The sequence below is a fragment of the Mauremys reevesii genome, linkage group 9, assembly GCF_016161935.1.
Source record: "Mauremys reevesii isolate NIE-2019 linkage group 9, ASM1616193v1, whole genome shotgun sequence".
Lineage (NCBI taxonomy): Eukaryota > Metazoa > Chordata > Testudines > Geoemydidae > Mauremys > Mauremys reevesii.
Window position 1 is genome coordinate 78,137,018 of NC_052631.1, and position 22,430 is coordinate 78,159,447.

At 39.5% G+C, this 22,430-nt stretch overlaps 2 protein-coding genes across 6 annotated transcripts in view; one reads left to right on the plus strand and one right to left on the minus strand.

Annotated features, from left to right (window-relative positions):
• Window positions 1-22,430, plus strand: part of LOC120372002 (fibronectin type-III domain-containing protein 3a-like) — an 83,452-nt gene that overhangs the window by 49,456 nt on the left and 11,566 nt on the right. For 3 of the 4 annotated variants that reach the window (XM_039488627.1, XM_039488626.1, XM_039488628.1), the window contains exons 6-21: window positions 2,187-2,471; window positions 6,473-6,531; window positions 7,834-7,988; window positions 8,237-8,296; window positions 10,681-10,819; window positions 12,676-12,729; window positions 15,227-15,348; window positions 15,430-15,604; window positions 16,021-16,107; window positions 16,371-16,509; window positions 17,450-17,518; window positions 17,792-17,910; window positions 18,045-18,150; window positions 18,823-18,998; window positions 19,768-19,881; window positions 20,757-20,906. In XM_039488627.1, the coding sequence (XP_039344561.1) occupies window positions 2,187-2,471; window positions 6,473-6,531; window positions 7,834-7,988; window positions 8,237-8,296; window positions 10,681-10,819; window positions 12,676-12,729; window positions 15,227-15,348; window positions 15,430-15,604; window positions 16,021-16,107; window positions 16,371-16,509; window positions 17,450-17,518; window positions 17,792-17,910; window positions 18,045-18,150; window positions 18,823-18,998; window positions 19,768-19,881; window positions 20,757-20,906 (2,009 nt within the window). The remainder of the gene's footprint in view (window positions 1-2,186; window positions 2,472-6,472; window positions 6,532-7,833; window positions 7,989-8,236; window positions 8,297-10,680; window positions 10,820-12,675; window positions 12,730-15,226; window positions 15,349-15,429; window positions 15,605-16,020; window positions 16,108-16,370; window positions 16,510-17,449; window positions 17,519-17,791; window positions 17,911-18,044; window positions 18,151-18,822; window positions 18,999-19,767; window positions 19,882-20,756; window positions 20,907-22,430) is intronic. The other variant, XM_039488629.1, reaches the window with a different exon arrangement.
• Window positions 12,151-22,430, minus strand: part of LOC120372003 (motilin receptor-like) — a 31,413-nt gene continuing 21,133 nt past the window's right edge. Inside the window, exon 4 of one of the 2 annotated variants that reach the window (XM_039488630.1) lies at window positions 12,151-12,271. In XM_039488630.1, the coding sequence (XP_039344564.1) occupies window positions 12,174-12,271 (98 nt within the window). In that variant the 3' untranslated portion in view covers window positions 12,151-12,173. The remainder of the gene's footprint in view (window positions 12,272-22,430) is intronic. The other variant, XM_039488631.1, reaches the window with a different exon arrangement.

Below are 22,430 nucleotides of genomic sequence, written 5' to 3' on the forward strand. Positions count from 1 at the left end.
TCCCGTTCTTAGGTGCCTGTCTCTTTCCCCCTTCATAGTATAGGGAACCCAGGTGCCTAACTCAGGCTTTGTGGGTGCAGGCTGTAGCCTCTTCAAACCTTAGTTTCTCTATTTGTAAGTGGGGGGAAATGTTTGCCTTAGAGGGATGTTGTATGCCTAAATTCATTAAAGTGTTTGGAAATCCTCAAATGAAAGGTGTTACGGATGTGCAGGCTCACAGAGTAAACTACATTTATTTGAATTCTGTCTTTCCGATGGATAGCAATGTAGAAATTTTACTTACCGTAGAATTTTTCTATCATCTTATATTTTAGATTTAATATCTTTAATACCTTTTAAATCTTAGTCTTCGCTACTGCAGATTCAATAATGATACCATTTTAGAAATTGCTTCTAACTTTCTGAAAAAGTTTCTGCTGATGTTGAAACTCTTCATACTTGGTCTCAGCCCAAAGGTGAATTTTTTGGGAAGTTTGAGGAAATTTTCAACCGCTTTTATGTTCTGGGGAGATTTTATTCAGGGATTTTTTTTTTCTTAAAGTCAGGTATGGCTTATATAAATAAATTTAAAAAATAAAACCTTGGCACACACAACTGGTCCTCCAAGTTGAGGGTGGTGGGCGTAGCTATACACATTAATTGAGTGTGTTCACAAGTAACTTTTCAAAGAGCCTACTGACATAACCTTTTGTAACATAGCAGGATTATGTAGCTCTCCTTTTATGAGCAATAATAGAAAAGAGGATATTTAACAAGATGGGGCTATGCAAGAGTACCCACTGTCATAATGTGTGGGGAGCTTGATCAATGATAGTAGTGGTGGCAACTTCTTGGGAAGAAAAACCTAGGGAAAATTTTAATAAAGCACCTAAATCTTATTTTCAAAAATGATTAAGTCCCTTAAGATCCTTAAAGAATCTAGAAAATGTTATTTCTGCTGTTTGCAGTGCTATGTCATAGGAAGGAGGACAGCTCTCATCAAGAGGCATAGTTTTGGGGGTGGGGGTATTAGGTAAAGACTAGCAAAAAGGAAAGATTTAACTATTGGGAGTATGCGGGGGGAGGGGATATGGGGGTAAGGATAGCTCAGTGGTTTGAGCATTGGCCTGCTAAACCCAGGGTTGTGAGTTCAATCCTTGAGGGGGCCACTTAGGGATCTGGGGCAAAATCAGTACTTGGTCCTGTTAGTGAAGTCAGGGGGCTGGACTCGACCTTTCAGGGTCCCTTCCAGTTCTGAGTTTATTTTTTATTATTATTTATTATTTTTATTATTAAAAAAACCAGAGAAAATAGGAAATGTTTTTAAAAGCTGAGAGAGGATTTAAAAATAGTAAAAAGGTTATGGTTCAGAACTGTAACTCACTGGGTATGGATTAAATACGAGAAAGGTAAATGGGCATAAATTAAAGGCAAGGGCTACATTAAAACAAATATGAGCAAAATTAGCAATACAGTAGAACCTCATCATTATGAACAGCAAGTTATGAACTTACCAGTCAACCACACACCTCATTTGGAACCGGAAATGCACAATCAGGTGGCAGCTGAGCCCCCAAAAATGCAAATACAGTACAGTACTGTGTTAAATGTAAACTACCAAAAAAATAAAGGGAAACCAGCATTTTTCTTCAGCCTAATAAAGTTTCAAAGCTGTATTAAGTCAGTGTTCAGTTGTAAACTTTTGAAAGAACAAACATAACGTTTTGTTCAGAGTTGCAAACAACCTCCATTCCTGAGTTGTTCATAACTCTATGGTCCTACTGTAGTATAAAACCAAAATAAACTTTGAGCTGCCTACTTTTACCACTACCTCTCTTATTGAGACACAAGTGATCCTAAAACACTGAGTGTATTGCCTGGAACTATAGGAAGCCCCTGCCAATCAGCAGTATGAAATTCTTATCATTTCCTCTGGTGCCCACACTCATCTGAGTAACAGTGTGAAAATTGTCAAGACTTTGGTCTTCACTTGGGTGCAGTTTGTCACAGCTATGAGCGGCACCAGATCTGTCCTCCTACAGACTCAGTTAGATAGCATTGCACTTTACACTTACTTAGAATTTGCAAGGTTTTTCAATGCCTGGCTATGTTGCAGTTATTTTTTTTTAACTTCCAGAGTGTTTCTCAGCTGCCAGCTAAGCAAATTGTGCTGAATAAAACATACAAATGTTGTTGTCGTCTTTTAGAATCTCGTTCCCATGGAAGGACAAATTTTATTCAGCGAGATGAAAGGACAGTCAAAATGCAAGAACATCTGAAGAAAAGACTTAAGGAGAAACAAGCTAGTGGGCATACTAATAATAAACTTAACAGCCCTCCTTCTTCACCGCATAAAGTTCCCAATTCTTCTAATACAAATGTTCAGAATGGATATGGAAATGGAAAGGGACAGCAAGCAGCATGCGGGCTAATAAAGCAAAAACAAATAGTAAAAACAAGAGCAAGCCCACCAGCAGATTCAGAGATGGGAGGTAAGTAGTAGCTGGCTACTTTTGTCATGTAGGCTTTTTGATAGAAATACCCAAAGTATCTTACAGGTCTTACTCCTGGGAGATGTGTGCCACTGCACATGCACAGAATTCATGTCTCTTGCAGAATTTTTTTCCCCCAAAGAAAATACATTCTGCCAGGAAGGCACTGCAATTACACCTTTCACCCACCAGGGGCTTCTGTAGTGCCAGAAGAGAGGGCAGCTGGCTCAGCCAGCGGCAGAGAGGGCAGGGGAGAGGCTGTCTTCCTCACAGTGCCCTGCTTGCGCGGCCAGGTGAGAGGCATGGGATATGAGGGGACAGACAGTGGGGCACACAGGGCTGCTGGGGAGTCAAGCAGACTGGGGTTCAGAGAGGTTGGGGGGCGGGGACAGACTGGGTGCAAGGGGACAGGAGCTAGTGGGGTGAGCGAGGGGCTGAATGGGAATGGAGGTGCAGGGACACATGGGAACGGGGAAGGAGAAGTGGCTGAGCAGGGTTGCAGACACACATGGGGATGGAGGGGAGGAGTGCAGGGACACTGAGGGATAGGGCAGATGTGCCTGACTGAATAGGAGAGACTAGAGCTCAGCCAAGGTCTGCATGGGAGTGGCTCCCTAACAATCCCTCCCTTCCTTCCCCTTCTCCCCCCCCCACCCTCCAAAAAACCCTGTTCCATACTTTTCCCACTCACACCCAATAGCACTCCTAGTTCATAGACAGGCTCCTGCCCAGCAATTACTTCCCTCTCCCTCAGTTTCTCCATTACCCCTGACTCCCATACTACTTCTGAGGGATGCAGGAAATACATTTCTGTATTGTAGTTTAAATGAATTATTATTCAGAGTTCTGTATCAAAATGCCTAGTAAGGAATCTGTAAAAAGAACAGGAGTACTTGTGCCACCTTAGAGACTAACAAATTTATTTGAGCATAAGCTTTTGTGGGCTACAGCCCACTTCATCAGATGCATCGGAACATTCTGTGCATCCGATGAAGTGGGCTGTAGCCCATGAAAGCTTATGCTCACATAAATTTGTTAGTCTCTAAGGTGGCACAAGTACTCCCGTTATTTTTACGGTTACAGACTAACATGGCTGCTACTCTGAAACATGTCACTAGTAAGGAATCTGTTTGTCCAAAAAAAAAATATCCTGAGTCTTTTTTTGTTGTTGTTGTCTGCATTGTTACAGACATACTTGTTGACAGGTATTTTGAAATAAATTACCAAAATAATTGAAACTGGCATGATTATATTGTTATTTTGACACATAAAATATGCAGAATTTTACATTTTTTTGGTGCAGAATTCCCCCAGGAGTAAGGTCTCTTGCAATTACTTACAAAATAAAATAAAAAGTCTTCAATTTCTTTGCCTTTTTAGGATTTATAGAGAAGGCCTGAAAGGTTTTCAATTGTTAATTTTTTTAGCTTAGAAATATTGGGAATGTCAAGTCTGGTGTTCCATAGTTTTTCGCTGGAGTACCTCTTGGGAGAATCTGGAAGCATGTTTATTATAACCTCAAATGACTTAATTGAAGTGGAAGGGTGTTGAATCTTCCACAAAGATTCTTTCTTCAAAATTTCAGTTAGTCACTGAAATTCAAGTGGTATTAAACAATTTATAACCCGACTAAAAATCTGTTTTGTCAGTTGCTCAGTTTTGAGAGAGACTGATTTGATTTTTTTGCTAGTTTTCCATACATCATCACTGTCTTCCAGAGCAGACAAGACCTCAATTTCTAATATGAACCCAGAAAATCATTTTTTGCTTGAAAACAAAAATCCTTTCAGGCTTTATATATCATAAAGAAACAAACTCATCAAGTTCAAACTTTTTTCCTAATGTTTTGCTCCTCACTTTCACTACAGCTATCCCTTCATAGTTTATACATGGGTTTGAAAAAAGTAACCATTTGATTACATAATATTTGAAGTGTGTTGTGAGAAATTCACTCTTTATCACTTGCAACGATTGCTGATTTAGAATGTGCATCTCTTAGCCATGTATTAGGAAAATTCCTGTTACTACTATTTAGGGGTACTTGCTTCTGCAGGATATTTGGCTGTTTTCAAGCTTCTAATTTGTGTGCTAGTTTCATGATAGCTGTATTGTTTCTCAGTTGTTAATCTTGCTCCTTTGGATAGCAACATAGAACTGCCATACCAGATCAGACCTGTGGCCTGTCTAGTCTGGTATACTGCCAGTACTAGCCACTTCAAAGAAAGGTACTCAAAATTGCATTGGTCATTTACGGAATGACTTACCCATAGAAAGTTTGTTCAAACCCTTCAGCTACTGGTTTGTTAATGCCTTGAAACATGGGGATTTCTTTTCCCAAACTTTTAAAATTGTCTTATGTAAATGTGGATATATTCCCACTGGGCAGATAAATTCTAATTCTTGTTTGGAATCTGCTAAACTCTTGTCCTTCATCTTGTGACACAGTTTCACAGGTTAATTGTTCATTGTGTAAAGTATTGCTTCTCATTTGTTGCCTTTCAATTTCATTGAATGTCCCCTTGCTCTTGTATTATGAGAGAAGATAAACATGAGCGTTTTACTTACCTTCTGCATACCAGTCAACAGATTTATGCCTCTACCATATTGTCTCATCTCATCTAAACTAAACAGTCTCACTGTTTTCATTTTTTTTATATGGAAGTGCCTCTGTGTCTCTGTTTTATGTCCCTTCGCTGAACTTTCTTTTGTTACTGCCATATCTTTCCTGAGATAGTGTTATCAGAACTCAAAACAGTATTCCATGTTGGGGTGTACCATAAATGTGTATAACAGAATCAGGAATCGTTCTCATTCTAATGTTTCATGTGAGTTTTGGTTATAATAAGTCTTCATGAAATTTCAGTTGAAAAGTTTTAGTCTGAGCAGTAAACAGCATTTTAAAATGAAATTACTCAGTCTCTTTAAATGTTTTCAAATACTCCTTTGAGTACAATGATGGACTAAGTGCCAATTTTTAAAAAAATTAATTATGCAACTGCAAAATCAGCTTTGTGCCTTCTGTCTAAGCACTTGAGATACTGCTGTATCTTGGTCTATCACACTGGTTTGAAGGAAGGAAGGAATGAAATGTAAATGATTTGTGATCCCAGTTCATTAAAGGAATGCATGTGTAGGCTTGTAATAAAAATACACTTTTTTTTTTTAAAGTGAAAGACTTTACCTATTAGGATTCAAATTGCAATACTCAGAGGTCTGTTTCTCTACTGTAGATGACAAACTTAGCACTTCAATAGTTGAGTAAAACAGAAATCAGAATTTGGGTCTTGGCAGATAAGTAAAGGAGGAACTAACTTTCACTGGTATGTCTAAACATATCTTTTATTAAAGATTTGGCCTTGCAAAAAGTGGTTACATTTTTATCTTTTAATAACATTTGTTTTCCTTTAAGAATGCAATTTCAGTCTGAACTCTTGAATGTACAGGCTTCCATTACATACATGTTTTAAATGAAATATTTTTCACAAGCGTATGACTGACTATAACAACGCTGGCTGAAAATGTGTTCTGCTGTATTTTTAGTATGTAATTTAAAAATCGCAAATGCATCTTCCAAATTTATATCCATGGAGAAATTTGGTTTACAAAGGAAATGCAGCATTAACTACATAACCAGTACATACAGCAGCCAAGACAAAATCATGTTGTAAATTTTTAACATCTTTTATTTTTATATAAAGATTTTTGTTCAATCAAAGTAAGCCAAGATATGTTCAGATTAGGGAAATATATCCTTTGTGCAGGATGTACTAAACGGAGTTTGTGTAACGATGTTAGTTTTGGACAATTCTACAAATCACGCAGCCAAAACAACTAGGGGAAATGAACTTTACGTAATATATACTATTGTTAATCTCTTAATGACGCTAACTCCATCTTGTGGTTGCACTTAGATAAGCATTTCTTATCTGCTGGTTTGGGAGGCGGAGGGGTTTATTTTTATTTTTTTTAACTGTAATAAAGTTTTACATTTGGCTTTTCAGAGTCTGACACAGAATCCAAAAAGTTGTACAATCTCCACGTAAGCATTGGTAAACCTGTAGTAAGTATTGTCTTTGAAATGTTATGTATAATCCCCTGATTGTATACTTTCTCTTGATAAATAACAAATATTACGAACAGTATAAAATCATGTTCTTCAATGATCTTTTATTTGAAATGCTTTCAATGTTGTGAATTGAAAGTACATGCTTTAGTGGTCGGAGCTTGAGGCCAAGCATCAGGAGCTCTGTTTTCTGTGCTCAGCTCTGCCACTCACTTGCTGAGACATCTGGAGCAAGTTACTTAACCTCTGGGTGCCTCAATTCCCCATTCTGTAAAATGGGGATAATACCTGCCTCTGAGGTTATTTAATATTTGTAAATGCTTTGAGATGCTGTGATGAAAAGCACTCAGAGTCTGATGCAATCTGTCCACTGAGTTCACTGGATTTTGGACTGAGCTCAGTTGAGTGCAAAGTATTAAAGAATAAAGAAGTACTTACAAAAAGTAGTGCATCATTTTCTGTTTTATTTAAAATCAAATTGGAGCATAGATTTGAGTATTTTCAGACTGTTTGGGATCTTGGACTCTTATGGTGATATTTTAAATAGATTATATGCTAAAATTGCAGTCAAGTACACGTAACTCCTTTTGTGCATCAATTGTACAGAGTGCAAGCTGCATTCTTTTCTCCAGCTTTCCTGCCATTCATTATGTTATGGTAATGTTGCTACTTTTCTGCCACTGATACCCTGTGGGTTTAGTGCCAGAAAAAGCTGTGCAAACTTTATTTTGGAGGAAATTCGGAGTGCTGTGAAGAACTAAAACCAAATGGCAGAAAAGGCTTTTTAGTACTTGGACCAAATCTTTTCGATTTGAGCACCTTAAAAAAATCTGTATTGAGAAATCTAAACAAGTGGTCAGATTTTTTCAGAGGTGCTGTAGTTAGTGAGAACTGTGGGTACTCAGCTAGAAAATGGAGCCATTTGTTTGTGCGTAAACACACATTAGCTGCCTGATTTTTCTTAGGGTACCAAATCTGAAAACTTTGGCCTAAGTACTTAGTGCAGACACTGCAAGTGAAATAGAAACGTCACTTTACACCCTAAGACTGTTTAAATATGCCTATGGTCTATTTATATAGTGCCCTTGATATGAGTACCCTAGAATGATTAATAGTTAAAACTGAAATTAAAGCTCAGTAAAGTCCTAACTTAAAAAAGACTCAGCACGTCCACTAACTAAAAGTAAAGAATTCCTCCAGTGAGAAACTTAGTGGGCAAATGAGCAAGTACCATGTTAATGACTAATGTACCTTTATTATCGCAAGCAAACCTATTTGCATTATTTACTGTTTTTAAAGGTTTCTGATATACAAGCAAGAGCAGCAGTTCTGTCCTGGAATCTCTCAGTTAGTTCACAGAATGGAGAAAGTCAGAGTCTCACTCCAGCAACATTTATATTTGAAGTAGCAGTATCCAACAGCGGCAAGAATGGAAAATTTAAATCTGTCTATATGTAAGTCTGGTTTCACAATACATATGTTCAAATACACTGACATAGATCAGCAGTGTTTTTATCAGGAGATGTATGGTGTCTTGCAGACCTACTTTTTTCACATGGAAATCATTTTAAGTAATACCAATAGGCATTATGTATAAAGGGGATAATGGACACTTTGACACTAAATGTACATTGTATAGTTCTGTTTTGCAATAAGCCTGTTTTGAAGTACATGGGAGAGCTATCACTCTTTGTTCCTACAGAGGAGAAGAAACAACAATTACCCTTCCTGAACTCAGACCAGCAACAGATTGCCATGTCAGGTATGTACTGGAAACTTCCCTAATAGGCTTGGAATACCCAATATTCTGTTATATTAGAATTATATGATTTCTTCCTTCTTGAAATGGATGGGATTATGAACTATTTACCAGGGTTTGATATAAAATGTGATTGTGTCCATGCACTGTTATTGTTGCCACTTGTGTACTAATATTGTCCTATTTGTAATGCCAAAATTGATAAATATCCTGCCTTTTGCTGGTTAGCATTTTTGCCTACCGTTGTCCCTCTGCCTGTCTCCTCTGATTCCAGCTGAAAAAGGAGGAGTTAAGTAGTTTCCTGTAATTCCATGCTACTGCTCTAAAGGGTAGAGCAGGAATCAGGAAGAGGGAGATTCTTCTAGACTAAGGACAGCAGCAAAGAAAAGAATAATCATCAGCCTTCCTGGACCTTCTTTCACATGTCTCGGGGGAGCAGAAGGAGTCTCTGAGCTAATCTCTGTTGAGGTGAGGGGGAGGCTTCCAAACTGCTCCCCAGGGAACCTTAATAGTACTAGAGGAGGGGAAACTGAGGCTGGTTGGAGTAGTGGGAGAGCAGACCCCTTAGTGGCAGAAGAGAGAATGGAGTATTTGAGAGGAGGAGAGGCTTGCAAAAAGCAGCAGCTGCCATCTAGAGCTCTTAAGGCCCATCAGAGCAAACAAATCCTTGCCCCTACAGTGCCTAATTATGCAAGAAAGGAGACTGGCTGGAGTAGTGAGTTTGGGGGCATCCAACAGCAAAAGGGAGCTCCAATATAGGGTCCTGTGCGGGACTAGTGTAGAGCCCTGCAGCGGGATTGGAATCCCATGGATCCTGCGGGACCTGCTGCCATAATAGCGGGAGCAGGACAGGAGCAGGATTAAAAATCGTCCTACGCAGGGCTCTACTCCAATATTTGTTGGATACAGGAGAAGACAACTCTCAAATCCTACTGCAGGAGAAACGCCACTCCTATAAATTGCAGAATGTTTTCCAGTGTGTTGCATAATTCAATGAAGTCTTGCTGCATAGTTTAGGTCTAATGTGCTGCCTAGATCACAAGGGCCACCTCCAATCTAAGCAATATGAAACATGCATACATGGTGGAAGACAAGTAGATGTGGTCGGAAGACAAGTAGGTATGGGGCCTTGGTTCTGTATTTAGTTAATTTCTAGTCTTGTTCAAGAGTAGTGTTATCTCGCATCGGGCATATCATGGGAGATGTGGACAAGCCCTCCTTAAGTGGAAAATGAGGGAAACCCCTATATGTGACTGGTCACCAGGCACAAACGATGGAGCACATAATATCTGAATGTCCCCTTCGTTCTTCTGCCGGGAGCTTGAAGGACATTCACCAGCTCACCGCTGTGGCAATATGCTGGCTGTCAAACTTAGATATAAATTTGTAGTTATTGCTACCTATCCAAGCCATACGAAAGAAGAAGTTAACCTCCATTTAAGTTTTTAGTAGCTTGTGCAGATATTTATAATACAAATTTACCTGGAAGACTTGTACCTGAATAATTTGAAAGTTTAATTTATTCATTTTATATACCCTGGAGTGTCAAGGCCTTTTGGCATATTTGAATATAAAGTAATCCTCTTCTGCTGTCTCATCCATCTGGTAACATTCTTTAATATAGTTTTGATCATGAATCCCATATGTGTTTCATCATTTACTTTGTCACAGTGGTGACATCCTGACAGTCTGACAACTGGGCTCATGTAAAATATGCTTCTTGAAAACAGAATTCATTTGAAAATTGTTTAACATGAAGTTGTTTACTTTTCTCAAAGGTCTATAGCAGGTTTAAAATTGACTTTTGCTTCTAGCTTTAAAGATGAAGCTTGTTAACTGTAAGCCCCAGAAATGCTGAATTGTTTCATTTGGAGGCATATCAACAGTTAGAATTGATTCGTCAGTGCTTTTCATATTTAAAAACATTAAATGTAGAGCTCACTAACAGTGCCAGATTGACAGCCCTCGAGTCTGAGCCCCTCTGTCCACAGAATGGTTAAATCCAAAGAAACTGCATTGTGAGCATCTCCATGCTGCTCTTCCAATTTGCCTTTATTTCCCTGACACTGCCAATGACAGTGGCATTTGTGGTGGTGATTTTTGAGACATGAATACCAATCCACTGTGGACTGGAATGGATCATAAACTCACTTCTTTAAGCCTCTCTTGGACAATTACAATGCTAACAGTGTGAGTTATACTTGAACCAGTGGTCTAGAGAAGAAAGGCTCTGTATTACACTTCTAATACAATAAGCCATCTACTCTCTTTTCTCTACCTTCTGCCTCTAAGTGCAGTTCTCAAACTGATGCTCCATGTTCTGAACTTTAGGATATTCATGTGATGATAATCTTGGAACACTTTATTAATTGTCTTTTGTCATTCAGAATTTCAGCAACAAGCAGTTCCATAAAAGAATCTGTTTCCGAATTGGTGAGTTTTACTACAGAAAGTTGTGAACCAGACCCTCCAGCTGCACCTAAACTAATCAACAGAACGAAAAACAGCTTGAGTTTACAGTGGAAGGTAAATAACTTGGCAGGGATATTTAAAGTCTTGACAAAGCAAAACATACTAGTTCTCTTTTTTTAAAGTTGGATTTTAAGTTGCTCAGTGAAGATTGTTACTCTGCAATATAGCTGAAATATCACTTCTCCATCTCCAGGTCATCCTGTTTTCTTCTGTTACTTATTCAATATCCTTTGTATCCCATTAATATGTGAGTTGGTAGCATGCTTTTGTCAGCATAAAAAAAATTTCTTTTGTCAATGCAAAAATACATGTGTATGACCTAGAATATTTGGAAAAATTCTCTACTGAAACGATGGCATGTGAGAGAGGGGAGCATCAACACCTCTAATGCTTAGGGTCGCAGTGTGGTAGATTAAATAGCATAGAATGTCGAAGATAACTCTGAAGCCGAATTCTATTATTTTTAACTTGGTTTATGCATCATGATCTCTCCCCTCCCTCCCCCAGGCTAACTCTTGAATAGACTATGCAATGTATTCTATATAGACATGTTACAATACATTGTGTGTTTATTAGACTGAGTTTTGTAAGACTATCCCTGTTCATGTGCTTGACTGAAAAATGTCTTTGCAATTACATATGGCTCTCTGGTTTAATATAGATTAATGTTCAGTAAACATACATTGTCATCCTGATTTTCAAAAACATACAAGTGCATAACTCAATTGCAGTTGCATATGCTGTCATCGTATGAGCAAATGCCCAGTTTGTGAGCACAGTTGTGGTAATTGGTGTGTAAAGTAGGCAAGTGAAAATCAGAAAACCAGTGTCACAACTCTAGATGAGTTCCCTCTCCTAGATGCTCCAAGCTATTACACAAGACCCAAACAGAACCTTTGGTCCCTCGTGCTCTTGGCTTCCTGGGGCTGGGCAGAACTGAGGCACTGTGTCTCTGGCTCTGGGCCTCTAGGCTCACTCTCCAGGTGCAAACCCGAAGTCAGATATTCCTCTTGCATTAGGATCTATGCTCTCCAAAGCTTCCCCAGTAGCTGCTGGGTGGTCCAGAGTTCCACCAGAGCTGTGGACCATTTGGTTTACTGTTACTCTCTTTGGGAAGTACATGATGAAACAAAATAATGTAGACTCTGCAAAAGAATTTCTAAACCGACACACACGAGATACATAGATCGATAGAAAAATAACATACACTTACATGCAACACCCTGCCTCAGTTTACTTACTCTCCTGAAAGTTCTTTGGGTCTGACTGTTTTCCAGGGAGTTCAGGATTCTTTTGCACCATTCCTCCTCCTGCCCAGTCTTATCTTCTGGTTTTGGTCTCTCTCTGCATGCATAAAAGTCCTCCAGCTTATAAGCACAGTTTTGGTCATGAGTTCCAGCATGAGACGTCATGCTCTAGTGTTGCTACATTCATGTCTCAGAGGGGGTAGTGATGTGATAGGAGTCATTAGCAGAGCAGTAGTCCTTCCAGGGAGGCTCCGTTGTCCTGCTAATACAAATTTCATCAATTCATGTGGGCATTAATATCGGTCACATTGAGTGGCAGAACATCCAGAAGTATATAAACATAGAGTTCTTAATGAATGAGTTCTTAATTCAAACTGGAATTCATAAATTAACATACATTCCCAGACCATCACAATAAAGTCTGAAATGATCACTGAAAGGGTGCTTAAATATAAGTGTATCAGGAGGGAAAGATGAGATATAGTGTGAACTGTACAGTTAAAATTAGTTTGTATTGTCCTTACTTAGTTATGTCTAAGTAACACCATTTGAAACCCTATCCTCAGTATTAAAATCTTTCAGTTCAACATCCAAGTGTTAATGTAAAATGAAACTCTACTTTTAAACCTTTGATCTTATCTTTTGTTTGTTTGTTTATTTCAGTCTTCAAATGATAATGGTTCCAAAATAACTAATTTTCTCTTAGAATGGGATGAGGTAAGCCCTTTATTTTTATGATGGAAAACTTGCTTGAAAGCTTGAATGCTTTGCAGATATGAGTGAAAATGTATATTGCTTAAGTAGATGCACATTTTTTATTGTACCAGTCAATATATAGCCAACTTTAAAATAACAAACAAAACTTGGGCCAGATCTATAATACTACCGCTATTTCAAACAGAGATTCCATTAAATTACTCTTGGAATACAGTGTTAAATTGTAAACTGTTTGATGTATATGATTTTTTTGCCATCCTAAGTAATATTCATAATATATCCATTATTAGTGAGCATGATTGGTCCATTTCATGAAGACAGTCATAAACGTCACTTAAAACTTTCAAAAGTTCTTACTAAAAATGAGTTTTGTAATGACTGGACAAAATGTCAAAGGATTAACATCTTAGTTTGCATAGGTATCCAAGGGAATTTGGATGCTTATTGCTACCTTAACTAAGGTTATGTCTTACACAGAAGGAGCTGTTTCTAGTGTAATTGATAAGGCAGCCAACAGCCAATGTAAGTAACACAGACACACTGCATCACCCTAACTACACTCACATAAGCCTTACACCTCTGGTGGAGGTGGAGTTATGATGTCAGGGTATGTCTACACTATGAAATTAGGTCGAATTTATAGACGTTCGTTTTTTAGAAATCGTTTTTATATAGTCAATTGTGTGTGTCCCCACCCAAAATGCTCTAAGCGCATTAAGTTGGCGTACTGCGTCCACACTACCGAGACTAGCGTCAACTTCCGGGATGTTGTACTGTGGGTAGCTCTGAGTAGCTATCCCACAGTTCCCGCAGTCTCCGCCGCCCATTGGAATTCTGGGTTGAGATCCCAATGCCTGATGGGACAAAAACAGTGTTACGGGTGGTTCTGGGTACATGTCATCAGGCCCCTCCCTCCCTCCATGAAAGCAATGGCAGACAATCATTTCACGCCTTTTTTCCTGGGTTACCTGAGCAGACGCCATACAACAGCAAGCATGGAGCCCGCTCAGCTCACCGTCACCGTACGTCTCCTGGGTGCTGGCAGACGTGGGACTGCATTGCTACGCAGCAGCAGCTCATTGCCTTTTGGCAGCAGACAGTGCATTATGATTGGTAGCCATCATCGTCATATTCCTGGGTTCTCTTTTAGCCGACCTTGGTGAGATTGGTCGAGGCGCTTGGGCAGACATGGGAGTGACTCAGCCAGGTCATTCCCATCTTCTGGCGAGCAGCCAGGAGATGACAATGGCTAGCAGTCCTACTGCACCGTCTTCTGCCGAGCACCCAGGAGATGATGATGGCTAGCAGTCGAACTGCACTGTCTGCTGCCACCCTAAAGATGTAAAAGATAGATGGAGTGGATCAAAACAAGAAATAGACACTATTTGGTTTGTGTTCATTTGCTTCCTCCCTCCATGAAATCAATGGCCTGCTAAACCCAGAGTTTTGAGTTCAATCCTTGAGGGTGTCATTCTGTGTGACAGTTGTTTGTGTTTCTCCTTGATGCAAAGCCACTCTTTTTGTTGATTTTTAATTCCCTGTAAGCCATGTAGTCAGTCACCCCTCCCACCGTCAGAGCAACAGCAGACAATTGTTTCGTGCAAAACCAGGTGAGGAGGCGACTAACTACGGGCCTTTTCCTGTCTACCTGGCCAGTGCATCTGAGTTGAGAGCGCTATCCAGAGCGGTCACAATGGAGCACTCTGGGATAGCTCCCGGAGGCCAATACCGTCAAATTGCGTCCACACTATCCCAAATTCGACCCGGCAAGGCCGATTTCAGCGCTAATCCCCTCATCGGAGGTGGAGTAAAGAAATCCAATTTAAAGAGCCCTTTAAGTCAGAAAAAAGGGCTTTGTTGTGTGGACGGGTCCAGGGTTAAATCGAGGTAATGCTGCTAAATTCGACTTAAAGTCGTAGCGTAGACCAGGCCTCAGTGTAGTAGGGCACTTACAGGAGGAAGGCTGCAGTGTAGACACTGACATAATTAGGTCAATGTAAGGCAGCTTATGTTGACCTAACTGTAGTGTAGACCAGCTCTAAGTCTCAAAATTTTTAGTAGCCCTTCCTGTGATCCTTTAGGTTATTTTTCTCTGCATTCCAAACCCTCTTACCAGTAGGCCTTGGTCTTTCTAGCTCTAATGACCATCCTTCCACTCGAGGAATTCTGCTATATTGTAGTCTGTCTCCCCTCCTCCCCACATTAGTGACATATCCTCAGTCATAAGTTATTGGTTTCCCTGTTTGGCTGGTATCCAGCATTGAAAATGTCAGGCCACTGGCCTTCTGTTTTGAAAAGTGGTCTAATATAAAAAATAAACAGCTTGGATAAGATCACAATGTGCCCACATATAATATTTAGGTTTAATTCCTTTATTAAAATGTTGAATTAGTGGAGTAACAGAGGAAGGTGGAGAGCAGAGGAGATTAAATTTAACTTTAAAAATAGTTCCTATGTAAAAGTTACTTAAGTCTGTCTTTATTTTATTTGTTTAAAGGGAAAGAGTGGAGCCTTCAAAGAATGCTACTATGGGAATCTAAAGCAATACAAACTAACCAAACTTTCTCCTTCTACAAAGTACTTGCTCAGATTAGCTGCTAAAAATGACATCGGAATGAGGTAAAATGTATTCTTTGTTTCTCACTTTAATTTCTCAACAGCCCAAGCTAATGTTACTAACCTTTAAATTTAACTTTTCAGTGGGTTTAGTGATACAGTGGCATATTATACATCAGGAATCGTGCCTTTACCACCACTGCCCCCTCAGTTTATTGAAGCAGGAGTAACATGGTTATCATTAAAATGGAGCCCACCTAATGGCATGTCTTCAGATGACTCTCTGACTTACACTTTAGATATGGAAGAAGAAGATTCTGTAAGTTGGGTTTTCTTAATGTTTTGATGAGTAGTCTGTAATTTCAGGTGTAAATGTTTGTGTAATAATATGAAATATTGCACCAAAATTAACAGTTCATAAACACTGTATAATTAATAAAACAGCTTTTCATAAAGTGGAAATGCTGAAGTATGTAAAGGCCTATACTATCTAATGATAAAAAAAATTAAAGCGTAATTGCTGAAGTTGCCATACTCTTCTGTTTATGAAGTAATTCACCTTATTAGAGACACTTTATATAGTATAGAACCATATAGACTTGGTTAGAAATGTCCCAGGGGATTTCAAATGGTTTAATGCTTGAGAAACTGTGGAGACCAATTGCTGCTCTTATTGTTTTACCAGGAGAGTTGTTAGTGACTGTATGCCTGGTCTTAATTTTCTGTGCTTTACAGGGTTATGGTTTTCAGCCGAAATACAACGGAGAAGAACTCTCATGCACTTTAAAAAATCTAAGGAGGAGTACTTCTTATAAGTTTAGGGTATGTGCCAAATTACGTATTTGATTTCCTTTTATTTTTTTTCTGGAGCTATTGGCTAGTAGCACTTGTGTGGTGTTTCCTAACCATAGACAATAGCAGGCTAACCTAGTAGTAGTAATTTTTCAGTGGGGTTACATTTTTATTTTATTATGATGTCAGAGTAATGTTTTAAAAATAATTGCCTTTCTCTTTGATCTTTGTTTTCAAATTATCCTGATCTTGTCCATGGCAATCAATCAATATATTATATTCATTCTTAACAGCTCTCTGCCTGCAACAATGAAGGAAAAAGTATCCCTAGTGAGGTAGTAGAATACAGCACAATTCCTGATAAACCTGGACCACCAAGTAAACCAAGTGTAAAGGGAAAGATCCATTCACACAATGTGAAAGTTACATGGGGTAAGTGAACTTGTTTTTTTTTGTCTTCCCTTGCTCCTCGAAAGAGAAATGAGCCTATAAGGCAGAGGTGAGAAAACTACAGCCTGGGGGCTGCATCTGGACCTCCAGATGTTTTAATCCGGCCCTTGAGCTCCTGACAGGGAGCGGGGTCCAGGGCTCGCCCTGCTCCAGTGGTCCAGCCAGGGAGTGGGATCAGGGATCTGCTCTGCACACAGCTCCCGGAAGCAGCGGCATGACCCCCTCTAGCTCCTACACTTAGGGGCAGCCAGGGGGCTCCGCATGCTTCCCCCACCCCAAGTGCTGACCCCACAGCTCCCATTGTCTGGCAGCGCCTGCGGACAGGGCAGCCTGCAGAGCTGCCTTGCTTCAGAGAAAGTTTTAGCCTAAATGTAATCGCCTTAAAAATACATATTTTTCTCCTAATCCCATATCGTTTCAAGATGCATTAATGACCAGCTATTCCTTCAGAATATATTTACCAACTGAATTGGATTACCCTACTCTTAACTTTGAGTGTGGCTTCCAAGAAAAGTTGCAATTTACACATTAAAGCTTAGTCTTCATATAATATATATAAGTAGCAAAAATATTTATTTCATTAAAAAAAGAGTAGCAGAACTTTAGCAGCTGGCCTACTGTCTCCTCATACTCTTACTGTGGAGCCCAACCCACTCTATTGCTGTCTTAAAATGTGTATAATACTTCATAAAAACAGATTCTGATAGAAGGACTCTTATATTTTATGCTCTTTCTGAACATGAAGCTTTCATATTTCATCTTTTATTGCAGCATTATCGCAATTCCAGTTTAACTTCCCATATGAGTATATTCCACAATGAAAAATACTGTTCTAAATAGTTGATTACAAGATGATACATAAACCTCATGTTTTTTCTAAATTTTTGAAATTCATTGTAACTAAAATGTAACTTTCTTTCAGATCCACCAAAGGATAATGGAGGATCAGACATTTCTAAGTATTTTTTAGAAATTTCAGAAACTTTAATTGGTAAGCAATCATTGTAAAGGCCTAATTCAATTTATTGTTCACTTCTATTTACATGTAAGTACGTATTGTCATTACTGTAGCAATTAGAATGTTTATTTTGTTATAGGAGTGGTAGTTAATTACGGTAAATTCTGTTTGTATGCATAATGGAACCAATCCAGGATTTAGTTTTTTTCATTCTGTGATTAACGTATATGGGGAAAAGTTCAATGTTTTAATATAACAAAACCTTCTCCATGTATTGTAAATTGATCTTCTTTCCTTTTCCTGCAGGAACTAACTGGGAAGTAGTATATAGTGGTTGCATGAGAGAACATGTGTGTGATCATCTCAAGCCTGGTACTTCATACAGACTGAGAGTTTCCTGTGTCAGTAAGGGAGGTGAAAGCCCGGTGAGCCAAGAAGTCACTTGGAAAAGAATAAACACATTAGGCCTTGAAAGTAGTTTTATTTCTCTGTTAGTAAAATAATGTTGTGCAGTGTTTCGCAACTGTAACTTTCAAATAATACATGTATCATTTCCTAGGCTTCTGATGTTCTGACTGTACAAACATCAGCTGTTCCTCCTGGACCTTGCCATGCTCCATGCCTGGTTAACAAAGCTAAGCCCAGAGAAATAACTCTACAATGGGGTAAGGACCAATGTTTCTGTAGATAGACATTTTCCAGGTTTTAAACATTATAAAAATAGAAGGCTAAAAACAAAAATTATCCCACAAAACTAAAATTGAAATATCAGGAGACTAATTCAAAAACGTGAAAGCTTATGTAATTAAACTCAGTCAAGAGGAAAAAATGTAAAAACTGTAATGCACAGCTCTTAGTTATATCGTGTATAGCTTGTGGGGCAGCTATACACAGTATAACTAAGAGCTGTATATTACTAACAGAACTTTAAGGAGCAGCCAGCACAGAAGGTAGGGAATAGTGTGCTATGGTTGGTCTTTACCCTTTAACTGTTTGTAACTGGCAGTTGAAAGCAAAAATAAGTTTTGTTTTGTTTGGTTTTTTTTATTTTTAATCCTGTAAAGGGGAGGAGTAAGAGATAATATGCATAAATGCCTGATCAAAAAGATTGATATGAATCTTTTACTAACAGACAGATGTGTTTTTTAAAAGGATTAGAGGCTTGTGAATTGTTGCAGCTCAAATAGATGCTGAAACCAAACATCTGCAAATTTATTTTTAGAATTCATCTAACTTATGGTTTCATACAGACCATCTTGAAACTGTTATTAAAATAAGAGCTGTTTTCTGAAAATAATTACTTGGGTTTTGTATTAATGCAACTTTATATTTCATAGATCTCCCTTCCACAGATGGGGGCTCAGAAGTAACAGAGTATGTTGTTGAAATGGCAAACTCTGAACAAGATGAACATAGACAAGTGTATCAGGGTCTGACGAGAGAATGCACAGTGAACAATCTACTTCCTGGGAGAATGTACTGCTTCTGGATAAGAGCAGGAAATAAAGCTGGGGTAATCAATCTCTTTATATAATCAGTTTTTGTTTTGCAAGTAACTATACAGGTACTACCACTAATAAGATAGCTGTATATTAGGATCCTGGTGGTATTGTTTGCAGCATCTCTGTGGCTTTCCATATTAGTCCCATTGAAGGGCTAGTTTGCAAAAGAGAAGACAGTGACATTTATGTGCAAGATCATCAGTGGCTCAAAGAATAATTAGGAGCCCAACTGTCCTTTATGCCTTCAAAACATTTCCTCTAAATTTCCTAGTTTTGTCCTAGTGATCCCATTTTCTGTTATGTCCCATCTAGATTTTGCAGATCACTTTAAACTTACAGTATGTGATAGGTAAGGTAGGAGTAGGGTAGTGGTAGTGTTGGGCAGAGAGGATACCTCCAAGCAATACTGGGTTGGAACTAGGGGTGGGAGCAATGTCTGTCACAGAAGAGTGCCTCTGGAGCAATGCCTCTTGCTTTTGGAAGCAAGATGTGACTTCAACGAAAGGAAGATTTGGAGGGGGAGGAGTTGAGAGGCTTGCCAGTATGCAGAACCATATGAGTGGGAGCTTTGTGGAGGTTCTGTGTGCACACAACCATTTTGTGTTGCAGCTGCCCAAAAAGCTCCAGTAGGAGTTGTGAAGTTAGTACTAAGATTTTGCATCACAGTACCTATCAAAATAAAATGGCATCTCTTATTTTCTCCAACTTATCACTGAGCAAATGTGCATTGGTCCTGTTTTTGTGTCATTACCACACTCTTGCAATTGTATTTCCTTATAGTTTGGCCCTCTCTCTGAAAAAGCAGAGATTTCTACAGCTGCAGGACCCCCTGATCAGTGTAGTACACCCTTGTTAACCTGTAAGGCTGCCACCTGTGTAGCGGTCACTTGGGAGGTAGGTTTTTTTAATTTTTCATATTAAGGCTTTAGAATTTCATGCATCATATATAGCACATAAGTAAATACACAAAGAGAAGAATTGAATATATTGATGGAATATTTCAAATGCTTCCCCCATTTTACCAGTACTCAGACAGAAGTCAACTTTGAATAATTTTGTTTTGTAAATGTTCTCAGCTACAGATTTTGTTCTTGTATTGAGACAATTGAGTGATATTTAAGCCCTTCTCACAGTGTGGGTGACTATTTGCTGTTAGCACATTTTCCTTAAGCAGTGTGCACACCACTGTTACAGCTAGTTACTGGAAAATTATGGGACCAGGTGGGAATTGCAATCTTTGTGAATGTTTCTGTTTCAGTCAAATAGCTAGATGGAGATTTTCTGACGAGCTGTACTTATAGCCTTGCTGTTGACTACCTGGAAGGTCTGGATATTGTTTATGGAATGGTTTTCAAACTGAAAAACCTCCATTTTGCACGCTAGGACTGTACTAGTAATAAGTGTTCTGACACCATTGTTTTCTAGCATAGTTTCAACAGTAGTGCCTTATGTGAAAAAGCACCACTGACCAGAGTTGGATGTGCTATAGGGTGCACACTGTGCAAACTTCTCAATGCAGTTTTGTCAAATTACTCCTGTTTTAATACTTGTATTCCCTGTCGCAAGGAGTGTGATTTGTGTAGTGGTTGGAGGACGACATATACCCTCTTGGGAGTAGTTAGAAACCAGCCAACTCATTTCACTGATAACTTTATTGAATCCACACTCTTCTCTACTCATTCCACATTGATATAATCTTAAATATATATTTATAATTACAAATCATGAGCTATCTGAAAGCTAATCTTTCACTGACTTGAATTTCCCAGAGTCCTGCATGCAATGGTGCTGAAATTTGTGAATATAGGCTGGACTGGGGACAAATGGAAGGATCAATGCGTATCATATACACTGGCCCTTGTCTGAGCTATGAAGTGAAAGGTCTTACACCTGCAACCACGTATTATTGCAGAGTACAGGTATGAGAGGCTTGCTTTTGCATGTCACTTTAAAAATCAAAACCTAAAGATAATTAGCACCTGAATAAGTACTTCAGCTAGAAACTACGGATACAAATCTGGTCCAAATTGTACAGATGCATTGGACGAGGAAAAGGGTTTGGAGAGCATCTTCTGTCACTCCAGCCAAAATGTGTCGAACCTAGGAATAGGATAGTGTTTGATTAAACACTGACTAATGTCTTCTGCATCTCTTCAAAGTCCCAGGGCTTGGTTACACTTGCAGGTGTGCAGCGCTGGGAGTTACAGCTGTCTTCGTACAGCTGTGTAGGGAAAGCACTGGAGTGTGGCCACACTGACAGCTACCAGCACTGCAGTGTGGCCACATTTGCAGCATTTGCAGCGGTGTTGGGAGTGGTGCATTATGGGCAGCTATCCCAGCGTTCACGTGGCTGCAACATGCTTTTCAAAAGAGAGGGGTGGGGTGGAGTGTGACAGGGAGCGTGGGGGGGAGAGAGAGAGTGTGGATTTTTGGAGCTGACACTGTGTGTCAGCTCCCTGCCTTGCAAGTTCCGATCCCTTCCTTTCTTTTAAGTTTGCCCAAGGCGATATCAGTGCAACCCTCGGCCCCTCTCACCTCCTCGTTCATGCTCTGTCAGCTCCCTGCCTTGCAAATTCTGACCATTTCCCCGACCCCTCATTCACTCTTAAATGCAAATAGCCTGCAGACCAGATAAGCAGCTGCTCCGATGGACTCCCTCCCCCCCCCCCCCCACCGTGCTGTTTCTCTCCTCAAGCAAACACTAGCTGTAGACATTCATCCCCCTGCCTGCCTCATTCACAGCAAACAGGAGCTGTGTTTGTTTTTTAGATAAGCAGCTCCGGGAGCCCCGAGTTCACAACAAAACAAAGAGAGGCATCATAACAAAACAAAGAGAGTTCTTTAGTTAAAAGCATTATGGGAAAATTCTGGAGGCCAATTACAGCGCTTTTGGTGGCCACACTGGCGGAGCAGCGCTGCATCACTAGCGCTGCAATAGTTATACCTGAGGCAGAGCAGGAGTACAGCCAGCGCTGCAGCCAGGGAGATGCAGCGCTGTATGTGCCTTGCAAGTGTGGACAGTGAGTAAGTTGCAGTGCTGTAAACCCACCACCAGTGCTGCAACTCTCCAGTGTAGCCAAGCCCCCAGATGGTTGTGGCCAGCCGTCTTGGGAACATGTCCAGGCCTGTTACACCCTTATCCCAGATGTCCTTATTGGAAGGTGCTCAAGATCTGCAAGCTATTGCTTACTATATTTTGAAGGAACACAACAAAAAGTGTTTCAGAACAGATTGATCTGAGTTATCATGCAAGACAGAATGGTTAAGGACATTCTGCAGCTGTTCTCATTTCTCTCCGCCTCCACGTGAGCTGCACGTACTAAAGTGGAATTTTGCCTTTAGTTCTGGACTGATAAGTTTTCATTATGTTTAGGAAAATGCCATCCTCTTGCAAATGTCTTTAATGAAGCACAAAATCAAAGCAGTAGCTTTCTCAAAGACAA